Below are 11,617 nucleotides of genomic sequence, written 5' to 3'. Positions count from 1 at the left end.
CAATATTCATTTGTGATGATTATTAGAACTATAGATGCACATATTGTCTATCACCAAGGGACATGCTCAAGGGGTTAAGGTCAGGCAACTGACAAGCAAATCTGTGGTATTGGGCAGAATATTTGCTATAACGATATTTCTGCTTCAGCAACTCGGTGCCGAATCTGTGTGAAATGTAATGGAAAGTCAGTTTCGAAACATTGACGTCCAGGTCACAAAAACAAAGCTTGAAGGGAATAGTAGTCATTTCCTTTGATTTCTAGATAAAAGCAAATAGGTTATAACACTTAGTGACCGATGACAAACCATTAAAATGATATACGTATTTTCCTTTTTTCTACTTAAAAAAAGAAAAATTGCTTTTATATAATTTAGTTTTAGCCATTGCAACTGGTACCATGCTGAAACCTGATCACTATCTTCAGTCAAGTGAAAAAAGCAGTTATTTCAGTGAAGTTCGAGCCGTACAGGACATTGAAAATGAAATCTTTTTGTCAAGGTTAAGCAGAATGATGTTTCTAGTTAAAATGAAACGAGAAAGTATCAGGTTATCCTGGGCAAAAAGGAAAATAAATATCGATTTCATTTATTTATACAGAATTGTTGTAGTTCTGAAGAAAACACTTTGTAGTATTTTTAGTTAGTTTTTTTTTCATGTTTTGAGTTCAAAACCTACTAAGGCCTGTTTTGCTTTTCAACCTTTTGGGTCAATAAAATGAAGTATCAGATCACTTTAATCAACTAGATTTCAATTTTTCTCAATTAAGGCCTTGGGTCAGTTAAATACAGGACCAGATATTTATTGCAAGAGATGAGGTTTCAAAGACCCACAATGCTCCAATATCCTCCTAATAAGCCTGGGAGACCTTCCAGGGGTGGATGTAGGTGTCTCCAAACCCAAACTGGATCTTCTGTTAAGAGTTCCAGGTGAGCCTACCTTGTGTCGGGGAATGCAAATGAGGGCAGCAGCATCAAACTCCCTCATTCATCAAATTTCACTTAATTAGAATAGATTTTAGGTAGTGAAGATGCAGCAAGGCTAATGGCAGTGCCCCAGCATGGCTGCAGCTTTCAAGCTGAAACTAGTTAAAGGGTTCACCATCATCATCGTTTAATGCCTGCCTTCCATGCTGGCATGGGTGGGACGGTTTCACAAGAGTTGGCCAGGCAGAAGCCTGCACCAGTCTTCTGTGGCTGTTTTGGCAGGATTTTTACAGCCGGATTCTCTTCCTAACACCAACCACTCAACAGAGTGGACTTAGTGCTTTTTATGTGGCACAGGCAAAGTGAGTAGTGCTTTTTATGTGGCACAAGCGCAGACGAGGTCAGTTTTGGCAAGGTTTTAACAGCTGGATGCCTTTCCAAACACCAACCACTTTACAGTGTGAACTGGGTGCTTTTAAGTGGCTTATATGTATAAACTGAAATTACAACAGTAAACAGATTAAATTATATGTTGTATTAGGTAAAAAATGTTTTTACTTTTCACTTGAACTGAAAACTTTGTTTTGCAAAAGTTTGACACAAAAAGTTTCACTTTGGTCAGTGTTTACTGGATTGCTATTATAATATCTATGGTATTAAGGAATACCAGTCATTGTTTAGGGGAAATAAAGTTAGTGGTAGTAAGCAAAGAATCATTTTATCAGCACTGTTTTAACTCCTGACCAAAAGTCGGAACTAGAGAACTATGCAAGTAAGTTTCTATGGAAACAGCTGTGTGTTTCCAGTTTGGAAACACAGACCTGCACAACATTAGCCCTTTAGCACTCTGGTTATTCTGCCAAATGCTATGCTTATGTGTTCACAGCATTTTGAATTAATCGTGCAATATCTCATAGCTGCAAGATTTCAATGATATGGTTGTTTATTTTTAGCATGACATTATAGGGTAGAAGTGAGAGGCCTGATGTGGCCAGTCTCAACATATAACAAACAGAATGCTTGGGCTAGCTATGACTGGTTTAAATGCTAAAGGGTTAAAGTAAATCTCTTAACTGCTCAGGGCTCCTGGTTGAAGGGTCGATGGTTGTACGAGACTTGATTTGAAAAAATATGTAAAGCTATTTCTTTAAACATTCACCCTAACCATGACAATGCCAGTTCATTGCTGTTAAGATTTGGATTATAGGGCACCTCTAATTTAAAAATAAAGTATGCTACTCACCAATCATTCTTTCACACACACACACACACACACACACACACGCACGCACACGCACACGCACACACTATCTCTATCTAACAAAACAGAAGTGCTCAGTACTGTAACATATTAATTAATTTAGTTGACTGAAGCCAACACTGGCAACTACTGGCAGTTTCCTCACACGAAAGACTTGTGCAATAAAGCTTTTCTCTCATTAGCTGGCTCAAGTCTTGTTGAAATCTCTCATTATCACAAGAATAGCATTGGGCTGTCTGTTATTGGGGTAAGGAAAGTTACTCTCAGAGGGTTGAGTTTGGAAGGGAGGTAATCCAGATCAGACAGCGAAGGAGTTACAAAGAAATTTAACCTGGTTAGTATTGATTTTATCATTAAGTTAATATAAAGCATTAGGGCTGGTGAGGGTTTGAAATACTGGTATTATTGCAAGTTCTTTATTCGTAGTTTTGTAAATTAGGGACTATACGAAGCCAGTTTGGTTTGGTATGAGCCTACAGTAATAATAGAATCAGTGTATGTACATTAGCAAGCTAGGACCTGTTCAATGTATTGATATCGCTGCACTTCTAAGTTCATAGTTTATTAATCATAAGATCATCATTTAACGTCACTTTTCCACACTTGGAACTGAGGCAGATTTTCTACAGCTGGATACCCTTCCTGTCATCAACCCTCACTTGTTTCCAAAGAGGGTAAGATTTCTCCTTAGGCACACTTTTTTTCCATTTAAGAGTGGAAACAACATGCATCAAGGTGATGCTTGCTTACAACCATCACGTGATGCTAAGACAAGGATCACACGCACGTGTGCATGTGTGTGTGTAGCTACCATGCACAAGCTTTTGGTTGGTCTGGGGCTCTAGTAGTAAACCCTTATTGAAGGTGTTGTGCTGTGGGACAGAACCCCAAATCATGTGTGGTTTGGAAGCAAACTTCTTAATCAAACAGCCATGTCAGAAATATTAAACAAGTTTGCTGTTGCTTGGCCTCTACCAGAGTCCATAGTAATAACCACTGCATTTTTGGATTTATCTTTTTTATTAATTTTTTTTACCTGTTTCAGTTATTAGACTATGGCCATGCTGGGGCACTGCCTCAAAGAATCAATATTCAAATGAATTGACCCCTGTACTTTTTTCCCATTAAAAAAAAAATCCTGGTATTTATTCTCTCAATCTTTTTTGTCAAACCTCTAATTTATGGAGACATAAACACACCAACATCGGTTGTCAAGCAATGGTGGGGACAGACACACACATACATGATGGGCTTCTTTCAGTTTCCGTCTTCCAGATCTATTCACAAAACTTTGGTCGGCTTGACACTATAGTAGAAGACACTTAGGTAACATGCTCCACAGTGGGACTGAACCAGGAACCATGTGGTTGGGAAGCAAGCTTCTTACCACATACTTTCCTCCCCACTTTGTAATTGGTTAGTTAGCAAGAAAGGTAACATCAATGCCCTTTCATTGGGCCTTCATATCTAGTTGGAAGACCTCAGACCAGACACCTGCCTGAAATAGACTCCACTAAAGGCACCTTGTGTCATGTAGAGGCGCCCAGGTGACAGACTTCAATCAATCCACACCCACTTATTATACAGACTGCTTCATGACCTGCCTTAGTTTGTTTTCCTAAAATAAAAACAAACAAACCTATGTACTACTTTCAGAATATATTGTTGATTGGCTGCTCAGGTGACAGCTGTATAATAATGGATGTACTACTACTACTACTACTACTACGAATTCACATCAAGCCCGTTGCTAATTAAACTGAAGACGTTATGTAAGTCACACAATTGAGTCCCATGAAACCGACCAACCAACCCACACATGACAACCACCAACCAACTTGCTGAAGACTATGACCAGAACATACACCACCAGTGCCATTCATCACCTGTTACGACTACCACTACTACCACTACTACCACTACTACTACTACTACTACTACTACCACTACCACCACCACCACCACCACCACCACCAACACCATTACTCTCTGCTACTACTACTACCATAGGATTCACTACCATGGCCAGTTGCCTTCTGCAATACTGCTGTCAACCTACAGCCAGCCTTCCACCTTCGTCCCCAATGTGACCCCTATGCAACACCAGCAGTTAGGGAGCTGCTGCTATGAGCACAAGCAGTTTCACTTTATAGGAGCAGGTGTGGCTGTGTGGTAAGAAGTTTGATTGCCAACCACATGGTTCCGAGTCAGTCCCACTGTGTGGCACCTTGCACAAGTGTCTTCTGTTACAGCCTTGGGCTGATCAAAGCCTTGTGAGTAGATTTGGTAGATGGAAACTGAAAGAAGTCCGTCGTGCGTGTATATATCAGAAACCGGGTCACTGGCTGCCCGAAATGGCAGGATCTATGTAAACCCATTTCCTGGACTGTATTCTTCTGAGGATAGGCCTTTGTGCTCGAAATATGAAGGTTTTTTAAAACTTTTTGCTTTTTTAAAAGCTTTCATCATTTCTCATTTCATTTAACATTTTATTAAAACATACAGTCATCATCATCATCGTCATCGTTTAACGTCCGCTTTCCATGCTAGCATGGGTTGGATGATTTGACTGAGGTCTGGAGAGCCGGCTGCACCAGGCTCCAATCTGATTTGGCAGAGTTTCTACAGCTGGATGCCTTTCCTTATGCCAACCACTCCGAGAGTGTAGTGGGTGCTTTTTATGTGCCACCGGTACAAGAGCCAGTCAGGCAGGCTTGTCATCGATCACGTTTGGATGATGCTTTTTACCTGCTGCCAGCACGAGTCCAGGAGGAGGGGTACTGCTGTCGGCCATGTTTGAATGTGCTTTTTACATGCCACTAGCACGAGGTCCATCCCAGAAGATTTGTCACCTGTTTACCTAGCTAATGGCGATATGTATGGGTGTCTTTTACTTGTTTCAGTCATTAGACGGTGGACATGCTGGGGCACAACCTTGAAGAATTTTCGGTTGAATGAATTGACCCCAGTACTTAATTTTTTAAAGCCTGACATTTATTCTATCTGTCTCTTTTGCTGAACCACTAAGTTACGGGGACATGAACACACCAACACCAGTTGTCAAGTGGTGTTGAGGGACATACACATACATACTCACACAGGCTTCTTCCAGTTTCCATCTACCATAACCACTTATAAGGCTTTGGTTGATTCAAGGCTATAGTAGCCCCAAGTACCACACTTGCCCAAAGTAGCCCCAAGTGCCACACAGTAGGATTGAACCCAGAACGATGTGGTTGGAAAGCAAGCTTCTTACCACAAGCCACATCTGTGCCTCTGGTTCCATATGTTAATCGTTGTGATACCAACCCGTCTGAGACCACATCTGTTTCTATGATGCAAACTTCCTGCTTTAAAGTGATAGAAATTTAAGACTCCCAGAATTTCAGGTTCAAAGCTGCAGCTTAATAATGATAAAGCTATTTTACTAAATTCATTAGTTTCAAAATTAATTGAAACAGGAAATGTATTTCAGCAGAAATGTGAAAACGGAAGCGTTTAAGTTAGTGGGGGTGAAGTTAAATTTCTTTCTTAGTTGTCCAACATCTGCTTGGTCATTTTTGCCCTGATATGGTGGGAATGACTTGATTCAAACTCGTAAAACAAAAGGACTAACAAAAATGATGCACAGTGAACAGGAAATATTGAAGGGAAACTAAATGGCAGTTTTGCTGATTCATTCATTCAATTGTAGTCAACATTGAAATGCATTGTCGTTAACCGTTATCTCCTTATATCTTTGAGCCAATACTTCCTCTGTTTGATAACAGATGGACGAGTTCTTGTGTGATTATTGTTTCTGGATACAATGTGTGGAGGAAAGAAAAAAAAAATATGGTAGGAGTTTAGTGTCGATCAATCAGATCTGTGTTTCCTTTAAGAATTGAAGAGGTTCAGACACTGTGAAGACTGGAACTTAACATTTTGACATGTTAGGGGTGATGGAAGGAGAGTGAGGGAGTGTGCATGACAAGGGTGGGGAAGTGAGTGGTGTTGTGGTTTCAGCCTTTTCTCATTATTACTTTTCAAAGTGTAAGACCAGCAATGTTAGCTTCAACACTCCTCACAGCAATTAAACTCAACACTCTTATTGACTAATTATTGCTGTTATAGCTCAATTTCGTCTGGTTTTGCTATTTGCCAAATTTGGTTTGACATGTTGGTGTATCTACCATTATGTCATTGCTATATTGGTATAATCACTGATACGTCATTGACATGTTGCCGTATTGATGTAATGACCGTTACGTTGTTGACATGTTGGTGTATTTGCTGTTACATTGTTGACATGTTGGTGTATTTATTGTTACATCGTTGATGTGTTGGTGTGATCACTATTGTCATTGACATGTTGGTGTATATATTTTGTCATTGATGTTGTAGTGTATTTACTGTTACGCCATTGACGTGTTGGTTTATTCATGGTTATGCCATTGATTTGGTGGTGTGTTTATTGTTGTGTCATTGACAGGTTGCTGTATTTGCCATTATGTCAATGACATGTTGGTTGTATTCAGTTACACCAATGACATACTGGTCTTTTTACTGTTATGTCATCGATGATTGCTATATTTACATTGACATGGTCGTGTCTTTGCCATTATGTCATTAGCTTATTGGTGTCTATACCATTTTCATTGATGTAATAGTGTATTTACCATTATGTCATTGTCGTAGTAGTGTATTTACTGTCACCTCATTAATGTGGTGGTGTATTTATTGTCATGTTGATGTCTTTACCATTTTCATTGCCCAGACTTTCCATTTGTCACACTCTTTTATGATTCTACAGACTGTTTTCAATCTTTCACATGTGTATTTCACTTGTTTGCTTTGATTGGGAAATATTTCCTTCCTTCCTTCTAAAGGAACAAGTAATCCATACAGGTAATTTTAAAACTACTCTTGTCTCATATTCTATGATCTATAGTTCCAATATTTAAATTTTAACTTTATTTCAGTTTATTTCATTGGGTAAAAACCTATTCTTATACAATGAATTGGTGAATATATGTTCATATTTCTTTTTCTTTTTATAATGGTGTTTACATGACATGTTATTTATCTGAGAGGTCATATGTAGCAGTAAATGCATAAATTCGTTTAGATTGAGATCTTGGGGTTTTTGTTGTTGTTGTTTAGTTTCATATTTGTTTTGTGTATCAACACAATAACTTTAAAATGTAAACATTTTTATAACATTGACTTCTTGTCCATCCATCATGAAAATGTTTAAAAAAGTGTAAATTCAAATGTTGGAATTGTAGGTTCCTCCTTAAAGAGAGAGAATAAATTAAGAGCTGCTTGGTTTTAATGTCAGCAACAAGATTATGTGATCAACTCTTTTGTTAGTATATTTTGGTTGGAATACACTGCTTTTGTTTCAATTAATTTAGAAAATAATGAATTTTGTAAAATTTGGTTATTAAGTTGGCATTTTGAACATAAATTAACATGAAAATTTAAGTCATTTTAACCCTTTCATTACCAACCCAGCTGAAACTGGCTCTGGCTCTGAGTACAAATGTCTTGTTTTCATAAGTTTTAAATTAAATTCTTCCACCAAACCTTAGTCACAATTTATGTTCCTAACACTAGCTTAATGATGACTAAGTTGTTTTACTAAATTCTTTGTGATATTTAAAGAAACACAGAGCATCTCAAAATAAATACAGTAATGAAAGGGTTAATATAGGAAGTTTGTCTCATAGAACCTGGAGCAATCTCAAGAAGGTTGTTATCAAAAGGGTTCAATCTTGGCCATAATGTTAAGGGATAGAATATCAAATATCTGTTAAATACTTACAAGATTTAGAATGACTGCAGACTTACCTGCTGTAGCATTAACCCTTTCGTTACTGTATTTATTTTGAGATGTTCTGTGTTTCTTTCAATTACTTTAAATATAACAAAGAATTTAGTAAAATAACTTAGTTCTCATTCAGCTAGTGTTAGGAACATAAACTGTGACTAAGGTTTGATGGAAGATTTTCATTCAGAACTTATGAAAACAAGACATTTGTACTACAGAGCCAGAACTGGTTTCAGCCAGGTTGGTATCGAAAGGGTTAAATATACTGAAGCCACCACAAGAGGAGACAACAAATTGTTGCCTATGAGGCATTCACTTTTTACTCCTTTTCACATTTGTTTTATTTATCTACACAAACACTTCCATTATATAAACAAAATTTTGTTCTAATTTCTCATGTGATCATTAATTTTTTTTTCTTGTTTTTTTGCAGGCATTAAATGTCCTGTTTGTTCAAAATCAGTTGCTGCAGATGAATTAGAATGTCATCTTGTTATATGTCTTACAAAACCAAGGATTAGTTATAATGGTAAGTCATGTAATTTAAAATCTGTGAAGTAACTGGCAGGTATTGGTAAGACAATGTTTTGCTGAGGAGGAGAAATAAAACTGAAACATGTCCAGACTATTTGCCAAAGATCAAACTCCTTCCATATTGCAAGTTCAAATTTAATTTTCAGTGAATTTAAATTCTAGAGTTTTGTCTTTTTTGACCAGAACTACAGTAATCCCTCGACTATCGCAGGTGTTACATCCCAAAACATTGCCATGATAGGTGAAAATCTGCAAAGTAGAAACAGTACTGTACTGTATATTTTTTTTATTATTTTTATAATTTGTATATATTTATTATAAATGCAAAACAACACCACAGAGGAATCGACATAAGCTTAAATAATAAACCGTGATAGGTTCTTAAGGGAAAAGGACAGCTTTAACAAAACAGTAATTAAAGAAAACAACAAAAGTTTCTCATAAAAATAAAACATTTGAAGCTAAACGTTTTTTTTTAAACTGAAAATATTTATTATGTGACAGTCCCAATAAGGGAATCATACTACTGCTATTTAGCCCTAGGAAGCTGCACCGCTTCCTGTCGGCCTTGACACATTTCCTGTGTCCTTATGTTTATGAGGGGAAGACAAGCACCTCCACCCAGCCAAGCCTGCATCCAGGGACATGTTTCTAAGTTTTTGCTTCTCATCAGCCTGAAATAGCGTGACTTACTGGCTGAAGAGGGACTGTCACGTTAAGTTGACAGTATACAATTACTTTATCGTATCACTACTGCTTAAGTCTCTCTCAGAGATTTAGAAATGTATCATTTCTAATTTTTGTAATCAGTGAATGTGTTTCACTAGAATTATTATATGTTTACAGGCATCTTCAGCCAGCAAGTCATGCTCTTGATTTTTGTTTCCACTTCCACCTCTATATTCTCCAGCCTCCTTCAGGTGTCAATGGAAGGGTTTATAAGCTTTAAAAATTCACCCTGTCACTGCTTACAAGCATGATGGATAAGGTGCTGGTTAATCAGTGCAGTCAGCTTGAGGGTCCGAGTTCAATCCCAGGCAAGACACTAATATGAATCAGAAGACATCAGGAGAAGGCTGGAGCATTCACAGCCAAAACATGGTGAAAGCTATAGTTAAGGTGAGAATACCAGTTTGACTAATGTAAACAGAATACTTGATGAGTTTGTCATTGAGTGAAATGATGGTGATGTTGATATTACCAGTTGCTCTGTTTTTTTAAAGACACCTGAAATACAAAAAACAATCCGTTACTTGAAGATAGGTAAGGGTTGGCAACAGGAAGAGCATCCGACTGTAAAAATCCTGTCTCAGATAATCTTCTGTCCGAACCCATGCTAGCATGGAAACAGATGTTAAACAAGTGAGCAAATTTCTTTAATGTCATATAAAACATCTTTTTACACTTACGAGGAGGAATCTTCCAGTCATATGTCTCCAGTTCTCTACTTTGTATTTTAAATATCAATCTATAAATACAGTAAGCCAATCAATATTTCATATTAGAAGCTTGATGTCACGAGAATAAAACAAAATGGTTTGTTGTGATGTGATTAATATAGGAACATATTAGTAAAAGATTTTGCTCCTTAATTACAAATGCCCCCTTAACAGTCCCTCTGTGAAGCATTCTCTGACCAAGTGAGTATTGCATTAGCTTTTACTCAGCCCAAACTTGTGAGTAACATTGTGTAGTTGGAAACTGTGAGGAAGCCCAGCAGATGAACTGTACTTGTAATTCAAAGGGCCAGACTTGTTATACTGTGTCGTGCGAGGGGTTTTCCCGAAGGTCCCTTTAACCCTTTAGCATTCAGATTATTCTGTCAAATGTAAAGCATATTTATTCACATTGTTTTGAATTAACTGTGTATTATCTTGTAGCTTTGCGGTTTTAATAATGGAATTGTACACAGACATGCAGGAAGTAAATAGACACCTTTAATTTTTCAAAATCTTTTATTTGATATTAATTGTTTGAATGAAAGGTTTTCTTCTAGCTGCTCGTCCATAATACCCAAGCTTATGCAGATATGTAACACACATTCTTGGGCTAACTTCTAGCTGTTTTGCAATGTCAGAAGCCTTCGGACAGGGTTCGTTTTCCACAATTCTCTTCAAACAGTGAAGCTTCCTTTCCAAGGACCCAGGTCGACCGGGATGTGAATCTGTTGATTCTTTTCCTTGGCTTTTGAATTGCACTATAATTCTATTAACAGTAGCAAGAGGAATTTGAAGATTTACGGCAATTTTTCACTGGCTAAGACCAGCCTCAGATTGCCCAACAATACAACCGCTTTGAAAATCTGACAGTTCTGCTGGATTTTTTGTGTGTGGCATGGTTACTCTTCGCAAATGTTTAATATAATGGCACCTGGAATGAATAAGAATGATTACATTTTAAATTCTACACTGCTGAAAACATATTAAGATGCTTAGATCAGAAATTTCGAAAATTAAAGGTGTCTATTAACTTCCTGCATGTCTGTGTATACTTCAGGGTTGGTGTCAGAAGCCAGATCTGGTCAGTTTGAGCATAAAAGAATAATAATATTTGGGCTGAATATGGTCAGTTTAAATGCTGAAGAGTTAAGGATACAAGTGTGTAGGGGATACTCTTGCCATTCATACTGTAATATAGTAAATGTGTAGTTTTGTTGGTTGAACAACTGGCACTCTCTCGTCTGTCAAAGTTGGCCAGAGATCCAACATTTGTGATGTATTTCTGTATCTGGTTATGTTTGTTTATTGAAGGTTGCAAATAACATTAGACTTTCATGAAACAGAAACCCCTGCCAAATACCTACAGCACAAAAGACAAATCATTGGCTGGCAACAAATATAGGCCATGCAAAAACCTAAAACATCAGTCACTCTTGTTTGTAAAAGAATATCATCCGAGTAGGCCTGGCCAACTCAGATTACATTGTGGGCCACTTTAATCACAGAAAGTTTTTTGAGGTCCGCTTGTATACTGAGAGAATTGAAAGCATTTTGCTTTCTCAAGCTATTATTACAATAGTGAATGAATGATTGTTAGTAACTTAGCAATTCAGCAAAAGAGACTCATAGAATAGGTACTAGACTTAC

General features: G+C 37.4%; 1 protein-coding gene across 1 annotated transcript in view; it reads left to right on the top strand.

Annotated features, from left to right (window-relative positions):
• The window catches only part of LOC106871113 (E3 ubiquitin-protein ligase ZNRF2), an 81,555-nt gene that overhangs the window by 41,630 nt on the left and 28,308 nt on the right, over positions 1–11,617 (top strand). The window contains exon 2 of the mRNA XM_014917423.2: positions 8,431–8,526. Within this exon, the coding sequence (XP_014772909.1) occupies positions 8,431–8,526 (96 nt within the window). The remainder of the gene's footprint in view (positions 1–8,430; positions 8,527–11,617) is intronic.

This window comes from Octopus bimaculoides, chromosome 1 (genome assembly GCF_001194135.2).
Source record: "Octopus bimaculoides isolate UCB-OBI-ISO-001 chromosome 1, ASM119413v2, whole genome shotgun sequence".
In the NCBI taxonomy this organism is placed as follows: Eukaryota; Metazoa; Mollusca; class Cephalopoda; order Octopoda; family Octopodidae; genus Octopus; species Octopus bimaculoides.
Note: the sequence above shows the minus strand (reverse complement) of the source record. Positions and strands in the feature narration are given on the sequence as shown.